General features: G+C 40.0%; 1 protein-coding gene across 9 annotated transcripts in view; it reads left to right on the top strand.

Annotated features, from left to right (window-relative positions):
- Positions 1 to 26,207, top strand: part of dysf (dysferlin, limb girdle muscular dystrophy 2B (autosomal recessive)) — a 110,565-nt gene extending 84,358 nt beyond the window's left edge. For 4 of the 9 annotated variants that reach the window (XM_037546330.1, XM_037546331.1, XM_037546329.1 and 1 more), the window contains 16 exons: positions 1,612 to 1,623; positions 1,798 to 1,896; positions 5,234 to 5,362; positions 6,017 to 6,172; positions 7,860 to 7,951; positions 8,352 to 8,522; positions 9,250 to 9,392; positions 11,908 to 12,047; positions 13,607 to 13,695; positions 13,789 to 13,884; positions 14,153 to 14,294; positions 18,311 to 18,410; positions 20,296 to 20,468; positions 20,655 to 20,764; positions 23,204 to 23,351; positions 23,748 to 26,207. In XM_037546330.1, the coding sequence (XP_037402227.1) occupies positions 1,612 to 1,623; positions 1,798 to 1,896; positions 5,234 to 5,362; positions 6,017 to 6,172; positions 7,860 to 7,951; positions 8,352 to 8,522; positions 9,250 to 9,392; positions 11,908 to 12,047; positions 13,607 to 13,695; positions 13,789 to 13,884; positions 14,153 to 14,294; positions 18,311 to 18,410; positions 20,296 to 20,468; positions 20,655 to 20,764; positions 23,204 to 23,351; positions 23,748 to 23,807 (1,860 nt within the window). In that variant the 3' untranslated portion in view covers positions 23,808 to 26,207. The remainder of the gene's footprint in view (positions 1 to 1,611; positions 1,624 to 1,797; positions 1,897 to 5,233; positions 5,363 to 6,016; positions 6,173 to 7,859; positions 7,952 to 8,351; positions 8,523 to 9,249; positions 9,393 to 11,907; positions 12,048 to 13,606; positions 13,696 to 13,788; positions 13,885 to 14,152; positions 14,295 to 18,310; positions 18,411 to 20,295; positions 20,469 to 20,654; positions 20,765 to 23,203; positions 23,352 to 23,747) is intronic. The other 5 variants (XM_017709933.1, XM_017709930.2, XM_017709931.2 and 2 more) reach the window with 2 other exon arrangements.
- The last annotated feature ends 866 nt before the right edge of the window (positions 26,208 to 27,073 follow it).

The following is a 27,073-nucleotide window of genomic DNA, read 5'->3' as shown; positions in this document are numbered from 1 at the left end:
TCACTGGCAGAGGGTGTTGTCTTTTGCTAAAAATGCTCCTTTGTCTTTTGTTTAGTGGGAAATGTGGTGTTGGCCTGCATGAGAAGCGCCTGTTCCTTGCCACCTTTGAAAGTTTCCCACCAAACACTTTCCATGTCCCTCACGTCATGCAAATGAAGCGCAGCTCTGACCAGAGTTATCAAACGGAAAATTAGGTCATTTAAATTATGGTTCATTACAGGGCTCAAATGATGTACAGTTTCCTCACTGATACCAATACACTGTAAAGAATTAATGTAAATTTGCAGTAAACACTGCAATAATCCACAGTTTTTCCCACGTCAAAGATATGTTTGACGGTAATTTACAATTCTTTACTACAACTGTGTTTTAGTGAACAAGCTCATCCCATAGTGATATAATTAATACATTTTTTAGTTACTTCCATATTTATATGACTGACATAAGTGAAGCATATGCTGTAATGTGATGTACTATTGCTGTAAAAATAGCATGATTATTCTCTTAATACTGTATAGTAACAATATACATCAGTATTTAAGCTTTTGGTATCAGAAATAACTAAGTAGATTAGATTATTACACTAAAACTTTATATAGTGTTCTACATGTGGTAAAAATAAAGGTCCCTAGAGTGTTTGCACATTAGAGCACACATGAGCTGTACATTTAGAAATACAGAAAAAAACTGTTCAAATACAGCAATCAACTGTTAACTGTAAAGCATAAACAGTCTAGTGCTGTGATCAAATGACTAGAGATTTTGCTGTTTGTACATTACTGTAATTATTGCTAATGTAATTACTGATTTATTGTGCATAAATACTATAATAATTACTGATCATTAATTCTGATTAGCTGTCAATAGTTCTCTTCACATAAATGTTTTTGTGTTATCACATGTTCTCCTTATCTGAGCAGTGATGTTTTGTGTTCAAGTTCACCAGTTTAGCTTGTATTTCACAAAAAGCCAAGCAGCTGAGGACTGACTTTGAAGCTTCTCGCTGTTGAGAATCTTCAGTGGAGAGTGATTGCTCTCATACTCTACCATTGAAAAGTTTGCAATCAATATTTGCAACAATATAAAACCATTTTTTGGTTCTGTTTAACTTCTCAGGTTTCAAACAATTGTAATAAAATAAGTTTTGTGTATCAGAGAAATGTGTATATTGTAATTAACAATCTGAATTTCAGTGCTTCTACAACGTCTGGTTTTATCCTTCAGCTGATATATTAGTCCCCAGTTTCTAATGTTAACCGTTTTTAAAATCAGTGGTCTTCATTCTTAGTGGAGATCTACAACGAGAATGTACAGCCCAAGAGCTTTTTACGGCCTTCAGATTACCCTAAAATGTTTAGCCTCATCACCTGCAAGGGACTTCTCATTCATGCTAATAGGTAACTATGGAAAGAACTGCAAGTTTTTGGAAAAGACTCTTTCCACTGGTCATTTCTCCATTTCTCCTTTCAGTGTGTAGATGTTGTCCTAGTCACTCTTGCATGTGCATGAACAATTCAGTCCCTTAAGACCCAGAACTTTAATCACTCTCTCCTCCCTCACTCTTTGAATTTAATGTGTTACTGATATCTTTACTTGCCGTGCTGGACACAGATGAACCAATGGGTAAGTGGGGGTTGTTGTAATAGTATCTCCAGAGTAATTCAAGAAATACAAAAACTCATTTGTAGTTATCCAAAAACTGAACTATAGGCTTGAGGGCTGTCATTTAAAAAGCATAGCTCACTGCCATTATTGTAAGTGTAATGTGTCTTTCGTTTCTCACTCTTCTTCCACTAGGATGATGAGTTCATGGACTGGTGGAGTAAATTCTATGCCTCGACGGGTGAGAGGGAAAAGTGTGGGAGCTACCTGGAGAAAGGCTTTGACACCCTACAGGTGAAATAAAGGAACATTAGAAGCACATTTAAACAGCAACATGCTGTAAAGTGCATGTTACTGATATATAGGCTACTTTCACAACACAAAACGGTCTACATTTGCGTTTATAGTGCCTGCATATCTGTCATACACATCAACGCACCTCACACTGTGCACGTTAGCCAGTGCTGACATGTTGCCAACACTGGATGATGACAAAAGTGATGTGCTCACACCAGGCCCAGTGCCAGAACGAAATCATAGAAAACCACGAAGGGCTGGGAGGAGAAATGTATGTTCGATCTTTCCAAAGGAGCCTCACATCAGACAAAACCATCACAGCAGAGCAAATCACCAAAGATCACCTCATTTACGAAATCTGTCAGCTAATTTATCATCCCACAACCTGCAGGGCGCTGCTAAAATCCAGCCAACACAAAGTGATGCATACAATGTTAAACAATGTAGTGAGTGCTGGCTCTTCCTAATAGGCAACATAATCAACTGCTTAGGGCCCCGAACAACTTCCTGAACAACTAACATGCCCAATTGAGCAGATACGTGTAAAGGGATAAACTTGTCCCTCGAAAGAATGTATGCACCTATAGCCAAAAACAGAAAAGAAAAAGCGATGAGGAGAAAAGGTTTAAAGATAAAGGTATTTAGGGTTTTTTGCAGTGTTAACATTATGCTGTCTGTATTGGCTTATAGTTAGATCGCAAGGAGTACAGTTGATCTGGGGATACACAGATACACTAGTTTTCCAAAAGTATTCGTTCGTCTGCCTTCACACACATATGAACTTGAGTGACATCCCAGTCCTAATCCATAGGGTTTAATATGCTGTCGGCCCACCCTTTGCAGCTACAACAGCTTCAACTCTTCTGGGAGGGCTTTCCATAAGGTTTAGGAGTGTGTTTATGAGAATTTTTAACCATTCTTCCAGACGCACATTTGTGACATCAGACACTGATGTAAGATAAGAAGGCCTGGCTCACAGTCTCCGCTCTAATTCTTCTCAAAGGTGTTCTGTCGGGTTGAGGTCACGACTCTGTGAAGGCCAGTCAAGTTCTTCCACACGAAACTCGCTCATCCATGTCTTTATGGACCTTGCTTTGTGCATGTAAACCTATTTGATGAAGCTCTCTATGCTGTTCTTGAGCTAATCTATAGGCCACAGAGGTCTGTAGAGATTGACTCTCCAGAAAGTTGGTGACCTCTGCATACTATGTGCCCCAGCATCTGCTGACCTACTCATTTTATGTGGCCTACCACTTTGTGGCTGAGTTGCTGTCGTTCCCGATTGCTTCCACTTTGTTATAATACCACTGACAGTTGACTGTGGAATATTCAGTAGTGAGGAAATTTCACGACTGGACTTGTTGCACACGTGGCATCCTATTACGGTACCACACTGGAATTCACTGAGCTCCTGAGAGCGACCCATTCTTTTGCAAATGTCTGTAGAAGCAGTCTGTATGCCTAGGTGCTTGGTTTTATACACCTGTGACCATGGAAGTGATTGGAACATCTGAATTCAGTGATTTGGATGGGCGAGTGAATACTTTAGGCAATATAGTGTGTCTGATCTATGACCACATGTGGAATTATCTCACATCTTATCTGAAAAGATCAAATTTTCACCATGCATACAGATCTAATCTGTTTCTACCTAAACATGTAGAAAATAAAGAATTGATGGGGAAAAATCAATGCTGTCACCACTGCCGCCAGAGTTTTATCTGCCCTGTGACCTAGTAGCTCAAATCAGATTGGTCACTAAATCTGTTATATTTAGGTGAAGAAGTGGTTTTGTCCAGTATATCTCCGCAATATGAACATAGCCATAATGATGTTTAAATTAACTGCAGCAACATTAAAGCACAACATAAGTTACTGACCTGAAATCAGTTCAGTGTATTTTGTCTGTGGATTTGTCAGCAGTGCTAAGCAAAAGCAAATAATAGACAAAGAAAGCGCGATGAGAACGTTTTCTAATGGTACAGAAACGTCAGCTCTGCAGCATGACTTCAAAGGCCTTGCTGTGCCAGTGGGGATTGCACATGCCTTCTTAAAAGTGTACGCTCGGCCCTGCTGCAGTCCACTCCACTCCACTTCCCACGAGCCTGAGCGTTTAGAGAGCAAGCCGCAGCTGCCAGCTTTTCCCATGAATTCATGTCGGGGATACCGCAGGGGTATAACCAAGAGCAGACAGGGGCTCCACTACTGACGTCATCATCATCTCATTCCCCCCACTTTCCACACCTCCTTCACATCGCTCACTACTGTGATCTCTGCTCTCTCTCTTACTTTCTCTCTTTCTCTCGCTTTCTTTCCACCCTCCTCTCTCTCACTTCTGTCGGGCCTTTTCTTGCTTTCTTTCTTTCTTTCATTCTTTCTTTTTTTCTGTCGTCTCCCTCTCTGTCTCTTTTTCGAGTCTTTCCTTTTTTCTCTCTCCATAATTCATTCTTTCTTACACTCTCACTCCCTCTTTCAATCTCGCACTCCTTCTTACTTCCCATCTCTCCTGCTTCCTCTCGCTCTTTCTAGTTTTTCTTTTTTTGTTTTTCTCTTTTCTAGTTCTCTCTGGGTCTCTCTCTCTCTCTTGCTCTTTCTCTCTCCCTCTCACTCCCTAAGCCGATCTTTCCAACCTTTCCAGGCTTCGTTTCTCAGGGCTTACCTTGCCCTTGTGTGGAAAAAGCAAGGCCTGGGGCGGCTACAACCACATGGGTATGTGTCTCACCGGAGGAGGAGTAACGCTCAGACATCAGACATCTCTCACTCAAAACTGCTGAGATCAGCTGTTATTTTGAGCTGATAGTGCCTCAGGGAGAAAGAGAGAGAAAGAGATTTTGTAGGATGCGCACAGTGTCGCACGTTTAGGGTTCCAAGGCCAGAGCCGGAACATAGAATGAGTCACCTAAAACAACACAGCGCTGTTTATGGGTATTCTCTCACACATGCTCTCTAAGCTGTCTCCTGGGTGGCCTTTTGAAAGCCATTTTGGATCATTGAATCATGTGGCACAAGCTATGGCATTGTGTTGTGTTGGACCGATGCAAATTTTCCTCCAGTACAACAGACTGTTTATGCACAAGTTTATTGCTGTTTTTAAACATCCTCGTAATCGAGAATTTACTGATCCATTTACATTTATAGAGCATTTGAAGTCAATTCACTATGTGGATGAAATTTAGACTTGCGATTAATGTCCAAGACCCTAAAACACGACTGGCATTAGACACAATAAAGTGTTGTTATATTTTTCTGTTGAACCGTAGGTACAATTTTACTGTTTTCAGTGGCTAAGAACTGCATACAAGCTCACTCACATGTGGTTATTTTCTCTCTGCAGGTGTATGACCGAGAGCTTGAGAAAGTTGAGGGTTTTGAGCAGCTGGCTGACTTCTGTCAGACGTTTAAGCTTTACCGTGGACGAACTCAGGATGAGAGTGAAGACCCCTCTGTAGTTGGAGAGTTCAAGGTGAGCTCTTTAAGGTCCCATATGTGACCCAGAAGCTTAGTCATGCAAAGACACAGTAATAATTCTGTCAAGATTCCTGTCACCTCTTTTGCTTTTATCTGTACTAATGTTTGAGGTAAAAACCAGAATGACTTCATAAGAGAGCCATATAAGAAAAATGTTGCTTATTAATGGACCCATGCAGTGACTGAGGAGGCAAGTCATTAGGGACTGGCCTTTCCTTTTCAGCTGGCCTCAAACTCTGAGTCTGTTCTTTGTCAAAGTTTGTCTTAGACCAATTATTTAATTCAGAGCATGCTTTTAATGTTGAATTAGAGCAGTGCGCCACTCTCTGTAAGAAGTGCTTTGTTCGTTTATATTTTGGGTGGATGGTACTTTCCGGAATTATGTTTAGAGACTTTTACTAAATATAACATCAAAACAAATCGTAAATTAAAAAGCATATGTGTTATGAGTGTTTTAGGTTTAGGGTTAGGAGTGTTTACATGCGTATAAATAAAGGTTCCTAAATGGACCATGACATTATATGGGATTCTGTCAACTTTAAAAAGGTTCTTTATGCTCTTGATGCTCTTCATTCTTCATTCACACATCTTGTTTACAAAACGTGGTATGGAGTGTTTACATATATCTGATGACACTTTTCTCACACAGGGCATGTTTAAAATCTACCCGTTACCTGATGACCCCTCTGCACCTTGCCTACCACGCCAGTTCCGTCAGCTGCCTCCTAATGGCATAGAGGAGTGCCTGGTACGCATCTATATTATCCAGGCCTACAACCTGCAGCCCAAAGATGCCAATGGCAAGGTAGGTGCTACACAGCTTCCAATGTTAGAGATATTTCTCCATCATCTTAATCCATAAGTATTTTACTCAATAAATATATGTCTATTTTTCATTTTGTCACTTTTTTTACACAAATTAAAAAATACCAGTTGATTTTGACATACATTTCACAAAGTCAGTGTGAATCGTAAATAATGCATTTTCTTTCAGTGCCATGACGTATTTCAGAGTGAATCACTTAATATAATAGTAAGAAACACACCAGTAACATTTACATGTTACGTTATTGATTATTGTACTAAACTCTTTCTGATCCTGAGGCTGGGTTTACACTGTGGAACCATTTAATGGCCAGATTAGCAGCTCATATTTTTGATGCAGTGTCATTCCCACTGTAAAGTTATCCATGAGGTGTAAATTATATATTTGCAATTTTATGTGTCTTATTGTGGAGCCCATCTCTGTCTCCTCTTCTATAATAATTTTCACCTTTTGGATCCCAAATGAATCTGATATTTGTGTAAAATTATGAATGAATGAGTGAATGAAAATGAATCAAAAAACAGTGGTGCAAGAAAGTGGCACTAGATTTAAATGGGTTAAATGAGAAAGATTCTCAAGAAGGATTGCAGGTCAGATGCTTGGCTCATTAAGGTTAATGTTATTTTTCCCCAGCCGTGCAGTGACATAATCAGAAAATGTGGGCAAGAATGATTTTTTTTAAACAGAGCTGGTCCGGACTTTCCTGGGACCCTAAACAAAATTCTGCAGAGGGGCCCTCCTACCTGACCTGTGAGCCATGTAAACCTTTTGCAGTTGGCAGACAGTCATACCTGACACCCCAGTGCTCCCACTACTTCCTCTCACTGAAGTTGTAAACAAAAAAGCAGCTTTGACATGGGGGAGGTGGGGCCCTTGCATGATTTGCAACATGTGTAGTGGGTGTATAGAACTGACCAGCTCTGCTTTTAAATGATATAATAGGATTTGCACCTGATATGACCAGAGACATGAGATAACTAGGCAAAAAAGGCCAATTTTGATTTCTGGTTGGTTTTAAGAGAGGAACCAACAGAAAATGGCCAAACTTACTTGTAATAAAATCTTGCTAGTTTAATATACCTTGGAGCAAAGAAATTTCTTTCTTTTTTGTATAAAGTTACCTTTAGTTGTGGGGTTATTTTCCCTCAACAAACTGGACTTTTGTAGCTCCATGACATTTGTAGTCTTGCCATATTGTTTTAAATAACTAACGGTCCCTCCATTGCTAGTGTGCTGCATTATGATTACTCTCCATAGTGTCAAGAGATCCAGAAATGGTACTGTATAAAATTATGAAGACATCTCTTTCTTGATGGCTGTAAAGCTTCACTCATGCACAGACCTCTGCCCACTGGTCTGGCCACAGATGGGCTGTCCCGTCTGTCATTAGCTGTGAACACGCTCGGATGGTGTTCTGTCATTACCTACTCGAGCCAGGACTTATGATATGGAACATTTCACACATACACTTACAGCCTACACTGAACCCTACACTGATCACAGAGAGGGCTTTTTCCACAGTGCTCATGAGAGAGGGCACGGTCTGAGTCAGAAACGAGGGAGTTTGCTGCTGTGTGTGCTGATCACCGATGGATTGGTTACAGCATCTGTGTGTATGTGTGTGTTACTGCATGCACTTAAATGATTCCATTTGCTCTTTACACAGTGCGACCCTTATGTCAAGATCACACTAGGAAAGAAGTCAATTAATGACCACGACAGCTATATCCCCTGCACCTTGGACCCTGTTTTTGGGAAGTAAGTGACTCTGTCACTTTTATCTTTTCCACATCTCACCCAACTACATACAGACGATACACTACTTTTCAAGGGATATTCATGTACAGTATTATGTATTAGGCTAATCAAGGGACTATCACTACACCAGCAGGGGTCGCTATACTCATAGCAATGACCACAGCACTATTACTGTAATACTTCAGTCTGACAGTGATAAGTTAAACACAAAGGTGATACAAAATAGATAACAACACCACAGGGAGACGTTATTAGTAAGAAAATGAAACATTTACATAAAAGAAAGAATGGAGCAATGATTCTCTTTCAAGCTGCCGTTTTATGCAAACGAGTCATACAGTCAGTGAGTGTGGAGAGAATTGGATAGAGTGGATAAGTATTTTTGTTTCTTTTTGTGCAGGATGTTCGAGCTGACGTGTTCTCTGCCTTTGGAGAAAGATCTGAAAATCATGCTGTATGATTACGACATGCTCTCTAAAGATGAGAAGATTGGAGAGACTGTCATTGACCTAGAGAACCGATTTCTGTCTCGATACTTCGCCTGCTGTGGCCTGCCTCAGTCCTACTGCATGTAAGGAGTGTAATGCTACTGTTCACACACAAACACAGTTTTTTCTTTTGTGTTTGGCTTTGTTTTTTTGTTTTTATACATCAGGATGAAACATCGTGTATGGTAAATGTTCCATACACACATATATCGATGCTGTCGAACCAAAACCTCATATCTCCATCTTTTGTCATTTTTGACACAATGTGAAAATACCTCTTGCCCTTCACATCGTGCCAAAATTTCATGATGAATGGCCCGAAAGAAATGGCCCAAAAGTACTGGGAAAAAAGTCTGGTTCCATTGATTGACTTACATTAAAAGTAAAGTATATGTTTTTTCATCCTCCTGAAAAGTTACCATTTTGAAGATACAAGGCGTGTATGTATGTATGTATGTATGTATGTATGTATGTATATATGTACAACACAAGTGGGATATGTTTGTCCAGAAAATGTATGAAAGCATTGTGTGAAAGCATGTATGAAAACACTGGATTAGTCATTTCAATTTCACACTACTTTAAAGTAATTTCAAAGTGTGCTTTAAGCAAAAATAATAAAAAACACAACATTTTCCAAAGCACTTCAACTAAAGTGACAGTTTTACCATTACACAGGCCTACTTTTGCCTACTGACATTTACAGTTTTAATAAAAACTAAAAAGCCTTTGCTGATCCAACGAAAAGGTACTTTTTATGCACGGAGGTATATTTGAATGTAACATAGCTGTTCTTACCCTTTTCTAAAGATCTGGAGTGAACCAGTGGAGAGACCAGCTAAAACCCACCCAGCTGCTCCAGCGGCTATGTCAGAGGAGAAACTACAAATTGCCTGTCTACAAGCAGGACAGGGTGTACTTCAGAGGCCATGAGTACACTGTTGCAGACCTTGGTCAGTACTGTGCACGCATACATTCTGCATTACTATTTTGAAGTCAAATTTTCAACCCTCCAGTATAATGTGGCTGCATGTGTGTGTGTGTGTGTAAAGCAGACATTATTTCTGGGGGAATGAACAGGGGAGTGAGGAATGAAGGTGGAAGTCTTTTCTTTGGAGCTGCTGAGTGCATTAGTCACGAGTAAGAGCTAATCAAAGCATCAGCCCAACTCCATCACATCTTCCGTCATTAAAAGAGCGAGCGGCGCGCAAGATCGACTGCGGTTCTGTGAAAACACTGACAGAAAAAGAATAACTGCATACGTCTCGGCTCGTGTTATACATCATATCGTTGTGTGTGGGATTGCAGGGGAGATGGGGAGGCTGGGTGGCAGTTCCTGCTTGGGTGCTATCGGCAGAAAGTATTACTTGCTCCTCGGCGTAAAGAAAAACATTGTGCGATATAGAGGAGACCAAGGGGCTGTATAAATGTACAACGGCTGTGGGGGTTAAATCACAGCAATTATATCACACTTCTACATGCCCAGATAGCCACCATATATCGGTCCACTGTCTTGATAAGCTCGGCACCCCGCTGACTGTATGCCACTACTAGTCCACCCTTGACCACCTAGATTACTGTCATGCATACGGGGTCCAACTAGTTGTTAATCTCGTCAAACAGATTTTGAATATATACATGAACATAGCCTTTTATTTTAGAATATAAACCAAGACAAATATTACAAATAATTGAGGAAAAAAATAAAGACAAGGCCTAATTTAAAATGATTTTGATGGAAATGTTGCTGACACTGTGCTATATTGATCCCAGCTGTGTAAGCTGCTTAGTTATGATATTGCTGTTAAAATGATTTCTTAAACTAATTTACAAAGCATGGTAAAAGAGAAGAAGGAAAAATAAGTTAATAGGACTGTGCGTGGTTAAGTAGAGTATTAGACAGAATTCCGCTTTTCATCACTCATTTTCCACTCATTAATTTACTTATTTATACTTTATTTTGTCATGCTTTTAAAATGATTTTAATAAATAAGTGAATTGGACTATAAGTGAAAAACAAATGATGAAAAGTGGAAATCTGTCAATGACGCTACTCAACCTCTAGAGAGCTGCTCAGAAAACGCTGAGCAAAAAGCCAGTGGGCCACCAGCCTTGCCGTCAGCGGGCCAACAGTGGCCTTCTATTTATCTGGGATGGTGACACCACATGCCTAAACATTACTAATACACACCTGTTAGAGGCTGGTGGCTGGGGCTAGTTTACGATTAGTATCTCTTAATTTGAATTTGCATACATGTGACTTCTGCTAACTTCACCACCGCAACTCCTTCTGTCCACCTTTTCTACTTCTCTAAAAGAGAAGAGAGAAGCCAGCAGCTACTGCTAGTTAGTGATTAACATAGCATAATTTACATATTTGTGCTCTCCCATTCCTTCTGTCCACCTCTTATTCTTTCCTTAGCAGGTAGTGCTAGTTTGTGATTAGCATTCTGCTGTGATAAAACTACACCTAATTTTGCTATCCTATCCCTATCTCTTCTTTTTACCTTTTGCTCCCTATATTGATTTCTACATTGTTTGCTGTGTCTAAAACTATTTGAATAATTAAAAAGCACAACAAATGGACTTTTGCTTTTGCTAGCAAGGCAAGATACACTGTGCCTGAGTGAGGCTAAGTGCTCCGGCAGCCATCTTTCCAAGGTCAGCTCCAGATTTACAGTGCGCTAGTGTATTAGCCTGACCCAGCCAAGGTCAACACTGCGGTGGGCTCCTCCGCCTCCTGCTCCCGTGTCTCACCACCGAGGAAAACTACCTCTCTTTGTTTCCCCCCACGTATCCGTGGCAACCCACGCGTCAGAGCGATTGTCAGGTGGCCATGTTGGGGTTCCAACTTCGCGGCAGGAGACTGTCTTCCTTCACTCCTCTCGTCTTCCTCCCCTCTCCACACTCTAACCATGTTTCCCTCAGAGATGTGACACAGAGTTTGAAACCATAAACTCAACAGAGCAAAGTTTTGTGTTTTTTTTGTCTCTCTCTTTCTGTCTTAGAAGAGGAAAAATCTCCTCTTAGATCAACAGCGATGAAATGAATGGATTGTCCAGAGAACTGAGAAAGATAAACACTTCAGAACATAGAAATGGAATGCTACATGAATTTGTTTTACAGTACTGCTTTTCTTTTATTTTCCCAGAGTCTCATCGATGACTTTATGAAGCTGTGTTTCAATGCCCAAAGCACTTTACCTCAAATGTGTGGGTCATGTCACGTCATGTCTTCTGCACATAATTTTAACTGTGCTGGTTTAAAAGCTCGCTGTGCCTCAGCTTTATTTGCTTTTATTAGCTTTATTTAGCAATTTGGCTAAATGTATTTACTGCTATTCTCAAAAAAACATACTGCACATTCTAGAATTCCCTGTGTGCATGTATGAATTTATTTATTGCTTATATATACCATGCTATTGCTGCACTAATGATGGATCTCTCTATCACTCCATTGCTTCCTTAGATGATGCAAAGCTGCCCAATCCTCACCTTGGTCCACTGGAGGAGCAGCTGGCTCTGCTGGTGCTGAGGAGGCAAGGCTTGGTGCCTGAACATGTGGAGAACAGGCCTCTATACAGCCCCCTGCAGCCTGAGATAGAACAGGTACAACAGGTTTTCTTCAGTTGCTAGTGACGGATATATATCATCAGTCTGAGTGTGTATTGTAGGACAGCAGTGGGCTGTAAATAACAGTTGCTTCTACAGTTAATTATTAGAGTAACTTAAGTGTTACGGCATCTTTTGCTTTCTCTTCTTTTGCCACCACTATCAAATTTAGTCTGTTTATCAAGCTATGCTGCTGCATGTTTATCAAGGCCTCACTGCTTCCTGTGGTGTTTGCAATCTCTCAAAATGACGATTGACAGCCTCAGGGTTGTAGCACCAAAATTTGGGCGCAAGGCACAGTAATGTGTCCCGCCCCCAGGAAAATAAAAGAAAAGGGAAAAAAATGTAACATATTTATTATTTTGTATTTCTTTATGAGGTTGAGTGGTATATATTTAATGTTAAACCACTGACAATAATGAAAATGTGCTCTGAATCAATTTTGCTGTGTTTAATAAGGATTAGACTTGAACATGATCTTTGTTCAAAACAGTGCAATTAGAGGTAAATTCAAAAGAGAAAAACTAAAAAGAAAAAAATTTTGAATATAATTACTGTCATGTTCACTAAAACTAACTAGCAAGCAAAGTAGCCAATTAGCCAAAGTAGACACTTCAGAGTGACATAAAATGACCAAAAAGACCATTCAATATTGATCGTGGTTATTATAATGGTTCCAGCTGCCTCTTGAGCAGGCGGAAAGTTAACTAGGACTAAATCTGCAAGTTCAGTTTTTTCTGCTTGTGTCAGTTCTTATTTGTGAATACGCAGTGGGAAAACACTCCTATAAATCTAATGGTTCCTTATGAAACACTGCAATAAAATGTGTGGCTGGTGCAAGTTCATGATGGTATAACAAGAATTAACCACACAAAAGCGTGAAGTTATTGACCTGGGAAGCTTTAAAAAGCTTTCTGGTTTTTTTTTCTATTTTGGTTAAATAAGTCTCTGGATTAGTACAAAAGGCTGTTGTGCCATTGCAGTGCTACTGTGTTATCCAAAGTTGGTTCTTGGCTGTTGTGATGTAATGCTGATTTGTTGTTATCATGTCATTAGCGTGTTTGTTGAGCTGCACAGGTTAAACAAACTTGAAGGGTGGAGAATTGTGTGATTTCGCATAGCTGCAGTGCTACAGTGTGGTGAATTGGCAGCATCGGCTTATGTCATTGACTATGGCGAATCAACAGCCTAGTTACATACAAACAAGATCAGATTTTTTCTGGCATATTCTGTCTGGTCAGGAAAGGTATGCTTGTATACACCTTTTTGATCAGATGTATGTTTTATTGTACAATGATTGTTAAATGACAATTTTTTTCATAATAATGAGTGGTGGTACCTAGCAACACATTAGCAACCGCCTGGAATACCATAGCAACCATTTAGCATCATTAAAGCAACCACCTAGAAGACCCTAACAAACACCAAGGATACAATCACATCCACCTAGCAACAACCTGGAATACCATAGCAAGTAGCTACCAACATCCTAGGTTTGTGGATATTACAAGATACTATATATTGTCAGTGACTGCATTTTGTACATTTTTATTCAGGGCCGGTTGCAGCTGTGGGTGGATCTGTTCCCTAAGTCTTTGGGCCCCCCAGGGCCACCTTTTAAAATTACTCCACGCAAAGCCAAGAAGTAAGATGAAAAGACCTAGCTATGCAAAACAGATGAATTTGACTTTTTTCCTGTATATGAGAGTTAGCGTTTTTCCCCCTTCCTCTTGCATAGGTTCTTTCTACGCTGCATCATATGGAACACCAGTGATGTCATACTGGATGATGTCAGTGTTACCGGGGAGAGGATGAGTGACATTTATGTGAAAGGGTATGTCTGCGTATCATATTGGTGCTGTTAATCTGCTGTAGATTGACTCTGCTTGGCTGAAGCTGCTCTTGTTTCCCATGTCACAGGTTTGTTGCTTGTCTGTTGCCAGTGTGACTAATAGTAACAGAAAGATGCTAAAGAGATCGAACAATGGCAACAAACATGGTTGCAGGGCAACTGCAGCCATGCATCAAACCTAGTGACATTGTCTGAGTGGAAATTATGTGTTGTGTAATTATTTGTTATGGATTTTATTTTTTGCTCACAGCTGGATGCATGGACACGAGGGGAACAAGCAGAAGACAGACGTGCACTATCGCTCGCTTGGTGGCGAAGGCAACTTCAACTGGAGGTTCCTCTTCCCGTTCCATTACTTACCTGCTGAGCAGCTGTGCACCATTGATAAAAAGGTTAGATTCAGACAGAACACTACAGTCTGTAGTTCTGGAGGAGGTTAAGATACAGGCAGTGCACAAATAAATGTATATTGCCAAATCAAGCTAGTTTTATTTCTTCCTATAACTTTTAAACAAGATGTCATCATTGCCATTTGCACTGCATGATATGGACAAAAATACATTGTGTGGGTAACTCTACATACAGTGCAACTCAATTACATGATGAAACATAATAAAACTGGTTACTTCCTATTTCCATGTGCTAATCAGGCACTGTGAGTAAAATGAGAAATTCCACCCTTCAGTACTTTTTCTCCCGTCATTTCATCTGTCATTTCACCTGATATAATACAAAGACATCAGTCTATCAACTTTACCATAAAAGAAATAAAAAACACTGTTGACTGATCAACAAATAGGCTAAAAACGTTGTCATCAGCTGTTTCATACAATACTAACATAATGCTGTGAATTGGGGCACACCCGGTTGACTGGGATGATTTTCCACAGTTGTTAGCTTTCAAAATATGATAACGTTGTAACAAACCGAGTGTGAATTGCGCGTCTTTTCACTTGTTGAGATAAAGCAAATCAAAATTAACAAATAAATATTCATTAATTAGAGGCTGCACGGTGGTGCTGTGGGCAGCACCATCATCTCACTGCAAGAAGGTCCTGGGTTTGATTCCAGGGTCCTTTCTGTGTGGAGTTTGTAGGTTCTTCCCATGTCTGTGAGGGTTTCCTCCAGGTTCTCTGGTTTCCTCCGGTTTTTCCCCATAATCCAAAGACATGCAGTCAGGCCGATTGGACTCGCTAATTTGCCCCTCGGTGTGAGTATATATATCTGTCTGTCTGCCCTGCAATGGACTGGCGACCTATCCAGGGTGCCTGCCACCCAATGGCTGCTAGGATAGGCTCTAACTCCCCCTGTGATCCAGAATGATAAGTGGCTTAGAAAGATGTATATGTGTGTGTATTAATTCGAGTTCAAGCTGTGTCTGACTGATCCGACCATAGTGCCATTTTAGGTTTGTACTGTAACAGCATACTATTAACAAAAACCCAATTGTGACTCACAGTAATATATGGAAGTTAAAATTTCACATGATTGTGATGGGCCTAGCATAGGGCATTATAACCTGGCAGCAGAGTGCTGAGGAACGACAAACCTGAGTAACTAGTAACTACCTGAGTAACTACCCACATGCTGGCCCTGGACATGATAAAAGATAAACTGATTGATGTTGACCTCTATCAACTATCAGAACATTCAACATGATGCAATTAGGCAGTGATTAGTTAATACATTTCTGTGGCTGCAGGAGTACATTTTATTATCTCTGGCCTTTTGCAATCTTATCGCAGAGGTTGATACTTTGTCGTAGCAGTTAAAAATAGGAAACATTGTACGCCCAAACCAATGTCAACTGTCAGACTGAGAAACCCAATTGCAGAGGCCTGAACAAATCAGAGTAGACTACCCACACTTTAGCTGTGCTTTAGCTCGGCTTTCTGGGCAAATCTGCAAGCCCTAACTGTTGTTTAAATCTGCCACAGACAGCTTGTGCTTGATGGACATCCTTGAAGCAGACAGGTGCAGAACAACAAATTGTCTGAGACTTCAGATGTTGGCTAGCTACGTCCCTCCAAAACAATGTGTAAGAGAGGTCTTGTCAAAGCATGACTGCCCTCTCTCCAGCCAAGCCTGGCTCAGGGAAAACAGCGATGATGGACAAGGGCACGTAGAGTGTGGTTTTGGCAGGCGAAAGATCAGTTATGGTAAGATTTAAGATAGCAGTTCCACCCATTACACCCAGAGTAGGCCATTATGCTGACTGTCAGAAGACGGATCCAGGTTTGGCTTTGAGTGTTCTGGACCCCACTGCAACTGAGGTGATATGTTAGGTCTGGGCAACAAAACAGTAAAGAGGATTATTTAAACATTAAATAAACATTGTTTGATCTTGGTTTAATGCACTTGAGATGATGTTGTGTTTCTCAATCAAGTTTATGCAGCAAAGCAACAAACCTTGAACAGATTGTATTATTGTTTTGCAGTTTCATTATGCTATACTTACTAGACGAGAAGGCAGAAGAAGTCTAGCCATTCACAGAAGCACAAACCAGCATGACTGTTAGCAGAGTTAGCTATGTTTTGTGTTCAATCATGTAAAACTACTGTGGGCCAGATGTACATAAAAGCACAAACACAGCAGAAAATGTGCCTTGATGCGATCACAGTATGTAGCAACACACACACACACACACACACATTTTCTAAGCCGCTTCTCCCTCAGTGTTGCGGGAGCCTATCCCAGCGGTCATTGGGCGGAAAGCAGGATACACCCTGGACAGGTCGCCAGTCCATCGCAGGGCAGACAGACAGAAGTATGCGCCAACAGTGCCTCTGAAATTAATGTCTGATTTACTAAGAATGCAACTTTGCATAGCATAGCCCACTAAATGTGCGCTCCTTATGTTCAGGGTTTAAAAGTAACAATGGAGTTATCAACAACCTGGAGACAAAACAGAAAATGTAAGCTGTACATGTAATGTAAGGTGAAGAGACAGTAGTGCTAATGAACAGAGATATTTCCTTCCCAAATATTTGACCAGGGGTGTTATTCTACTCCAATTTTGTGAAGTGATAGCACAGACTGTGCACATATTGCAGTCACATCACTGCATATTTTACACTGCATCTTCTCACGCACATACAACTGATCCTCAGAGCTGAAATAGTGTTATTCTAATGGTAAACATGCTTTCAGAGTATGTTGGAGGCATTTTTCTAGCCACTGCCATTGTTAAAGGAAGCCTCTCAACACATAAGATTCTAGTGCAAATGTACACCTGCTTTTAAAAGGTAGAAGAGAATTGAGGTAAAACTGGTTAAACTGCTCAGTGGCTGTGTAATATTTTCACCCACTTTTTACACAATAGTCCCACATTTTGTGCAGCCCTCCCTCAAATGCGTATGCGTGAGATGAGTGTATTTTGTGTTTTAGCATGCACACAGTCCATAAACTACTAGCTTAGGCTTGTGCAACAGTTTCACAGTTAATACAGAGGCAAATTATGTTTGGTTTATCACTGAAACTGGCACAGGCTCTGTTCATTTTCTTAAATCAATTGCATACAGAATACATCTTTTGATTTCTTCAGGGTTCAAAAAATGTGCAGTAATCATCTAAATTGAACGATATAGTAAAATATACTGTGAGTTACCATATTGTTAACAGTATTGTATTACTGAAATTAGTAATACATGGAGGCCAAAATACTAATAGTTTATTATTTAATAATAGCAAATGCATTATTTTCTTAGTCCACTAAATATCTCTGAGTCTTCATTCTAGACCAGACTAGACCAAGCTTCCATTAACAGATGGAGAGCATAGTGGAGAGCACTACTACCCCAAAGACAAGGGTTTGGATTCTATGTCCTGACAGGAAAATCACTGCTGTTTCTAAGTGTTTGGGCAAGACTCCTGGCTCCATATTCAGCTCCTGCTGTTAATCACCCTGAAAAAGAGTGTCTGCTAAATATGTACATGTAGGAGAATAATGAGTGAAGGAGTGTGGGAGATTAGGTGTGAGAGTTTGTTTTGATTGCTTGTTGCATGGTTGTCAGGCAGGCTGAGCAGACAGACAGGGCCTGTTTACCAGTGCAGGACAGCAGCATGCTCTCGTGAAGCGTGACTTCATTATCCCTGCAGTGCTGCTGCACACATCAATCACTCGTACTGTACGCAACCTATATTGTCACAGTGATGGCATCCTGTCTGGCGGCCGATTGTGGAAGTGGGCCTCTGGTGGCACTGTCACTCCTTCACTCTCTGTCTTGTTTGCACTCTGGCTCTGTCTCTCACCTGCTCTCTAATTCTCTCGTGTTCTCTCCATCATTTTCTCACTTGGTCTTTCTCAGTCACTCTCTAGGTCTGTTTGTTTATCTCTGCCCCTCTATCTCTGCTTTCCTTCATCACGGTCATCATTGATTGTTTCTCTTTCTGTCTCCGTCTGCGCAGGAGCACTTCTGGAGTTTGGATAAGGCCGAGATGAAGCTGCCTCCTAAGCTCATCATTCAAATTTGGGACAATGACAAGTTCTCCTTTGACGATTACCTGGGTAAGAATTAGCAATACACATAGTCTCAGCCTCAGATGTTCTGCCCACATCAGTTTTTATCTGAAGTGAAACTGAAGAGATAGTATTGATACATGGAGGCCAGAGTATTGATAGTATTGATTAATTAGTATTGGTAGATTAGCAGGATACCACAATATGTTGCTTTCTTAAGGCCTTTACACACACAGCATGATTTAGAAATGCAGTTTATTTAGACAACAATAAATTAATTTGAGCATGTGTATAACTGGAAGTACCTTGAACGCAAAATGCAATTTTTAGACAGTGAAAATGTGAAATTATTTTATTCACCCTCACCGTTTTGCTCGGGACATATACTTTCTGACCAATCAAGAAGTTGGAATGATGACAACCAAAATGGTAGAAACTAGAACTTTTTCCTCCAGTGTCAAAAACATCTAATTGTATGTGGAAAAAAAAATCAAACTTTCAGTTTCTGAATGAAGCAAAACAGGGAAAGTAGGCCAGTGTCACCATTTTGTCATTCTGTAAGGAGTAAAGGAGATTGCATTTGCACTTCAAGACATTTGTCTTCATTTGTTTTATGCTCTGTCATGTGTTGAACTGCATCTCCAATATCATCTCAAATTCCAGAATTTCAAAGATCCCAGTTGAACTTTATGAACTCTTTTGTGCAAAAGAGTTCATTACATTTAGCTCCTGGATGAGGTGGTGAAACTCTCTACGTCCCTTACAGTTTTCCAATATAGAAATCATTCTGCACAATGTGAAAAGGACACTTTGACAGATATTCTGCTTTTTTTCTACTTCTTTGTTTTTTCATGGTACAAAAAAGTCTTTGTGTTGCGTATAATTTTGATTGGGAAAAAAAATTGGAAAAAGTCATATCTGAATATTTTTCATTTTCATTTCGTTTATTTATGTTGTATTCTGTGTATAATGACCCTTAGTCTAATAGATGGTGTGGGATTTGTGAGAACTTTAACAAAATCACAAAAGTCAGTACAGATCTGATACTAACACAATAAAAAAAACACATAAATGCACTGAAAATGAATAAAGTGTACAACAAGGTCTACTGGATAATGTGTGGTTACAATTTTATATCCAAGAAACAGTATTTAAAGACGATCGCTCACATCTAGCTGATACCCAGTGCTGTGCTTTTAATAAGGTCTGCATTGGTACCAATCCTGATCCAAAACATTGCATTCATTCACATTCATTACGTTAATCGCTAGTAAGAAAACACAGACAGTGAAAATCCCTAAGCCTCTGTTAGACCTCCATCTTAGCCAGTTCAACACTGTTAACCTTCGCAAAACCACAGAACTGTTGTGCTGCACCATTTCTCAGCCTTGACATGACAGGAGCAAGAGAAGCAAAACACAGTGTGAAATAGAACCACACTGATAGGATCCTGATGTTTAAGCTTACTGTGTATGCATGTGTGTGTTCTGATCATTAGCTTGTGTGTGTGCCTCAGTTTGAACCTATGTAACTTCTAGCTTCCATTCATGAGGTTACACCACACACGGTAGTCCTGAGGATAATACAAATACATCATTCTGACCAACATTCAGCTTTACTGCCTCTGTGATTTTTGCACTTATTGTCCTTATTTCCAGCATATCAGCACATTCAGCAGGGGAAATAAAAGTTATGGCCTTTGGAACATGACTCCCTAAAGGCGCTCAGATAATGCTCTGAAATATGGAATATGTACATGTTTAAAATAAATATCATCCGGCCACAACGTAAAAAATGCACACGCTATGACAAATTGCCTACATTAGAGTGAGAAACCTACAGCACTGCGTACCCCTGCCACAACTTTATCAAAAGTGAATGATGTGAAGGAGAAAAAATAAGCATGAAAGCAAAATCTCTCGTTCTCTTTCAGGTTGTTTGGAAATGGATCTGAACCACATGTTGAGGCCAGCGAAGTCTCCGGAGAAATGCGGTCTGGAGCTGCTCACTCAGCCCCAGGATAAGCTGGTGTCTCTGTTCGAGCAGAAGACAGTTAAGGGCTGGTGGCCCTGTGTGTGTGACAGACAAGGAGAGAAAATCTTAGCTGTGAGCGACATGCAACACTCATGCAGATAATAATTAATAAATAATTTTAGATATTTCAACAATGCAGAGTTAAGTTCAATGGGTTCGTCTTAACGTTCTGTGAAGCTGTGAAAGGATGCATTTGTTAGTGGAGCATGGATAGATCACCTCACAAATGTGTTTGAATTTGGTCTCTGTGTCACTCAGGGAAAGTTAGAGATGTCCATGGAGATAGTATCAGAGCAGGAGCAGGATGAGAGACCTGCAGGGCTGGGCAGAGATGAGCCCAACATGAACCCTCACCTGGAGGAGCCACAGTGAGTTCATCCCCAAATAAGCATTCAGACACTTGTGTTTGTTATTACATATACCTTTGGTGCATACATCCATTTCAGATTTAGACACACAATGCCTTTTGACTTTGTACTTACAAATAAGCTCCCTGGATAAAACATTGTCACCTTTGGTGTTTAAGGTGGTGGTAACTTCAGGCTCCTGCTTTGCATGAGGATGATTGGGCTATAAAATCCTGTGGGGTGTGCGATGGGATTCATAGATTGAGAAGAGGTGGTACAGTGCAGTGAATGTCTTGTTCGATGCATTTGGGTGTACCAAAGGCCATAGTGTGAAAGAAGTAGCTGAATTTACCGCAGGTTTTCATCAGAGTTGTGGCCAAAAGATGAAACTGATGAACAGGGATTGTCGACATGTGCGACTACGTGGAACGAGTACGATGCCAGGGAAGGCATCCAGAAAATCAAGCTGGACTGTGCAATTCTTTGATGCAAGAGTGGCTAAACATTGATGTTGCCTACATCCAGAAAGTTGTCCAATCCATGCCAAATCGAATCACAGCTCTTATTAATGCTCCTCATGGAGATATTACAAGCTTCAGTCACATTTGACAAATTTTCTGTCTGTTGAACTTATGAACAAAAAAGTCTATGTTCATAAACATAAATGATTTGTTTTAAACAATAGGTTTAAAACAAATCAGACACAAAAAAATATTGTTCTGACAGTGATGAGATATATATGTGAAGTTTAGGTAAAAATGAGTCATGTTCTAAATATTGATGCTGCAAAAAATGTTATTGTGCATATCAATGACAATGCTGGGAAGATTCCATGCAACAAGCAGGAATCATGGTAAAGGTGAGAGAGCTTCCTAAGGTTCTCGGGGACAGTATTATTTAATAATATTCAAAACATCCCTGTCAGTACAAATGGTTTGGGAATAGCAAGTGGAAAGTTCATGGAACCACAAATTAATTCAGGACAACCTAAATGCAACAGGAACAACAGTTACACAAATTACAGAAAGTGAATAAATGACTGCACCGCAGTCATCTTGGTTTCTACATGCCATGCAAAACTACTCCACCAAAAAGGAGGCGTATGTCTACAAGAGATGTATGTCTACAATTTGCACACAAGCATTTAGACAAATCAAGACTTTTTTGGAGTAATGTGTTCTGGTCGTACAAGACAAAAACAATGTTTGGTAATAAATTAGGCTAACAGTGTTTGGAGAAATAAGGATTATTAGTGTGATCTCAAGAAATACCATATCTACAGTGAAGAGGGGAGAGCATCACGGCATGGCCCTTTCTGCAAGTGGTTCTGGGACATTGTATGTCTTTGAAGGAAGAATCAGAATCAAGCGTTATTGGCCAGTTATGCTTACACATACAAGGAATTTGGTTTTGGTTACAGGAGCTCACAGTGCACGTTACCAGACATACATTTACATGTAGTGAATAAATATAACACAAAATACAATAAAGCAGCAGTTAATGGGTGTATAGTGGCAACGAAAGGAATCAGTGAGGTGACAGTCAAAAGGCATGAAATGGGAAATGTGCCAGGAGATATTAGAGGAGAATTTAATCTTAATTTAAATTTAATTAAAGCCAAGAAATTGAATCTAGAGAGGATGGACATTTCAACAACAACCCAAATCATATATTCCAATAAATAAAGGTATGAAACTGTCACTGGGGCTGTACTCCTCTTGTCACTTGGGTGGTCCCCTCAAGGGTACATTTCAGTACCTTTGGTCAGGGAACATAATTGTACCATAATCAATTGAAATTATATTTTCCTAGTTGTATTGACTCCACACACCCCGTCTCGCCTCCAGGCTTTTTAGTTTATTGTTCTGTTTTAAAACATTGGGTTATGAACAGGTATAAATTTGTACTTTTCCACTGGGAAAAAAAACTTATTCAAAGTACTCAGTTGGACCTTAAAACTATAGTTTACACTGTTTATGCTCTGCTAAACAAAAAATGTACCTGCAAGTGAAATAGTACCTATTTCTAACAGCGTATAGCCAGAATAACTCAAGACTGGTTTCTGGAAAAAAAAACAGTGAATTGCCTGATTTATGGAGGAAATTGGGATTCATTCAGAAAGACCTTCATAACCATATGGAATCTAAGACAGTTTGCAAAGAGAAATGGGTCACAACTAAACCACAATGCTGTGAAAAACTAATGCTGTAAAAAGCTAATTACTTGCCATAGACGTGTAGGTAAATTTGCAGTGGTTATATATACTGGAAGTATTTTAAATAGCAAAAACAGAAGTGTCTGAATACTTATTTCCCTTCACTGTATCTTATGAAAATATATTTATCAGACTGCATCTGCAAATGCGCAGTATAAAAAGACTGGGCAGGATCAGAAACTGGATCAGTAGTAACTGGAAATTGATGAACTGATATTTCATGCGTTTCTATATTTTCCATGCAGGCGACCTGAAACCTCCTTCCTTTGGTTCTCCTCTCCGTACAAAACACTGAAGTTTATTGTGTGGAGGAGATTTAAGTGGCTTATCCTGGGCCTCATCCTCCTTTTCTTCATCCTGCTCTTCCTGGGAGTCTTCCTCTACGCCTTCCCTGTAAGCTTCACCCGTGTGTCTGTGTGTGGGTGTGGGTTATGGGAGGTAATTTTTGCGATGAAAGGATAGGCGTCGAGTGTAAATAGCTTGTATCTCTCTGATCGGATTTCAGGAATGTGGGGTCCATTACTCAAAATTCAACCTGGGTCAAATATTTTTCTCTCTCTCTCTCCCCCCCCCCCACCTCTCTCTCTCTCTCACACACACACACACACACTCACACACTCACACTCATACACACAAAAGTTCAGTATACTATAGACACACGTCATTTTGGTTAGAAAGTCCTGCTTTCACTCATTCTGTAGGCAGTTTGAGACAGTGCTTTAGTCAGTGATTTTAGGGCGTATCATTTTAATCAGTCATGTGAATTACCTGTTTTTATTTCTCTTACAGAACTATGCTGCTATGAAGATGGTGGGGCCGTTCGGTGGAATGAACAAGGGGAACAAATGAATAAAATGATTGGAGAAGATCGCAAGGAGGATGTAGGGCTTGCCTAGCGCCTTCCAGCACTGCACCAAATACATCGCTGCACCTTCACTGCTCACTCCTAGTGGAATACTGTGAGCTAATCAAGTCATACCGCCTGGGCTATAGTGTATTTATATGCAGAAATCCACAATCTGCTCTTATTTATATTCATCTTCAGCTGTGACTTGTGAGGTGAGAGAATGCTGAATAAGGTAAAGGGGCCATATCATGGAAAACTGCGTTGCCCTTGCTTTTTTCATAGAAGAGTTTGATGTACTAAGTAAGCACTGTTAAAAGTTTCCAAATGTTAACTCAGTCCATACCGTTTATAAATGGATGCTAAGCTGAAAAACAGCATGTTTTGAATCCCTGAGTGTGATGTCATGAACACATTTACCTGTGACTGCCCAATCAGCTTCAAGCAGTTTAGCCAGTCTTCACAATGAAGTGATAAGAAGTGTTTCTGCTGTAGAGTTTTTGGAGGGCAGCCAATCAGAAAACTTTTCAACCTTAAAGGCACAGTAACAGTAAGATAAAGAGATGGTCATGGATAAATGAAACAAATATTTTTGGTACATAGAATTTCGCAGATAAAATAAGTGAACCTAAAAAGGAAGAAAAAGAAAGAGAAAGAAAAGAAAAACGTAGAATTTGGCCGGCTTATATGTCAGCGAAAGGTTTTGCGTATTGGAGGGTGTATGACTGTATGTGTTGTACATGTGCACCTTTTTGGTCAATGCATCTACATGCGAAGGTGGACCGTGTGTCTGTGCGCCCCGTGTGTACACGTATGCGTGTTCACTCTAAGCTTTTTGGCCTTGTTTATGACCTGGTGCTGAACTCTCTCTGTATTTTCTTGTACTCCCATGTACACTTTTATCTCTCTCTGCCAGTTTTAAACCTCTTTTCATGTCGTCTGTAAAACCCTGGCTTTTTTGCTGCTAGCCGTGGCTTTCTTCTGCCTTCACGCAGAGAGAAGGAGTTGCCTCCTCCCTCTTTTGCTTTCAACATGGCCTGGTGCTTTAGTTAAAGTCTGGATTTGTCCAGCATGTAAGGGCTGAGGCAGTCTGGCTATTAGCTGAACTCCTGCTGTCAGAAGCCCTATCTGTCTGATAACTATCAAAGCTCAGTTGTTTTGCTTCATACAAGTAGATGGACCTGGTGTCAGCTGTGGGCTAACTTTGTTGTTGTTGTTAGTTTAATTCACTTATGCCACACATTTCCGTTCACTCAGAGTCAGCACACTGACTTTGTTACCCAAGCGTAGACTGCAACTGCAATTAATGTCGACATATTTTCAGTTTGCAAGTTAAGCAGCCCCCTTGGTTCATGGTTCATGGTTTTAAGTGACTGTAGAAAAGCATGGCTGGGTGGCTGCCGTTTCCAGAATTGTAAAATTATGTGTGAGCATCTGGTAGAAGGTCAGAATCATCTCAAAGCGCCTAATAAAAACGTAATCAGCACGATAAAACACACTGCCTGCTCTGTTAGCGTAATTAGATTATGTACACCGTTCTCTCCTCCACTGAGTGAAATGCAAGCTCAGGGGTCATAGCCGGGGCACTGGAAGGGTCAAACGGATCCAGGGTTCCGCAGCACCGCACCTATTACGTAAAGCTGACCTTTGCGTGCTCAGAGCGCTTAGTGGTGTGTTTATCCGACAGCCAGCACCACACAGTATCTCTCTGAACAGGAAAGGTCAAGAGAGCCAGGCTAATCCCACTGAATCTCCACAGATTTCCTGGAGTGTGTACGTTTTGGCCCGAAAAAGAGAGGGAAAAGGCGGAAAGAAGGGCTTTGATCTTTATATAGGCTTCATTGGTGTAGAGGGGAAGAGTCTTCTCTTCTTATGTGTTGAGAACAGGGAAAGAACCAGGTGGAAGAAAAGAAAAATAAAAGATCAAAATATTTGCTTTAACTTGATATTTTTCTCAAAGTAGAACAGACTGTGTCCATTATATCATTGTCCTGAAGTCTGAGATTCAGAATACTTGAAATGCCTCATTTCATAGGACACAGTGCTAATATGTAGCCCAGGCTCTTTTCAGCCAAAGTTATAGTCGAATGTTATCCTGAGAATGGCTAGCGATTCTGTCAATCTTATGCCTTGTCATGATGACAATCTTGCCTTTTTTGTTATGTGTATGACTGATATCACTGCAAAAATATCACACTGAATCGTGAATATTAGCATCTTATTCATTTCTAATGTGATGCTGAATGTGTTGGATTTGATGCCTTATTGCTTGTGCCTTTTATAAGGGATAAATTCACTGTTTTGAAGTCATTTCACTGTGTTGAAGACACTGTATGTGCATATGTTTACAAGCAATATATGTGGTTTCTGTAGCAATATTCCAATAAAAAACATATATCCCTTAATATGCTTTGTTTATTTTGTATATATGTGTCATTAAACAGCATAAGAAGTCCGTAAAAAATAAACATACTTTGAATCCATATTATAATTTTTACGTCTAATGTATGAAACTATTCCACCTTCAAACACTGCATTATGAGTGTGTCACTATGAGTATCATACGTTTGTCTTTTTCTGGGGATCATGCTGGACTATTTATTCCACTGACTTTTCTATAATACTGCATAATTAAAAGATTAAAATGTATAAGGAGTCATTCAGAGTGGTTTGGTGTGAAATACTTGGCTCAAGTGCAACTTACCGAGAATTGTTCACAGTACTTGTGTTAGGAACCAGACATCTGAATAGTTTTATGTGTTTAAAAGCTCCCTCGAAGCTAGTACACAAAATTGTTATGATTCCTGAAACATTGATGGTATTTTTTTTATATCTGTTCACGATGGAGAGATGCAGTGTGTTGTAAGGCAAATGAGTACTCAAAGAAAACTTTTTTTTTCAGATTCTTGTTCTTGTGAAGTTGAACTTAACTGATCTTAATATCTGAAAGTTCAGAAAACATAAGTTCACTTGTTTTATATATAGTAAATAAAATGGCTAAATATAGAAATCACAGTAAATTTCACATCAAACCACTCTCAATTTGAAATTTGTTAAAATTCAAGTTCTCAAGTTGCCTCTGGGGCACGTCTCCTTCCTTCTTCCTTCCGTTTGTGGGCCCAGGTGCTATTCTATTCTGTTTTTAATGGATGAGGCATATTTTTCACCTTGTTGCACAAAATGCACAAAAAAACACCCTCTAAGTTCAACAACTACACAACAGTGTGTTCAATAATTCATCCGTATTTGTCAGATCCTAACGGCTCAAGTT

This window comes from Pygocentrus nattereri, chromosome 2 (genome assembly GCF_015220715.1).
Source record: "Pygocentrus nattereri isolate fPygNat1 chromosome 2, fPygNat1.pri, whole genome shotgun sequence".
Taxonomy (NCBI): domain Eukaryota; kingdom Metazoa; phylum Chordata; class Actinopteri; order Characiformes; family Serrasalmidae; genus Pygocentrus; species Pygocentrus nattereri.
Note: the sequence above shows the minus strand (reverse complement) of the source record. Positions and strands in the feature narration are given on the sequence as shown.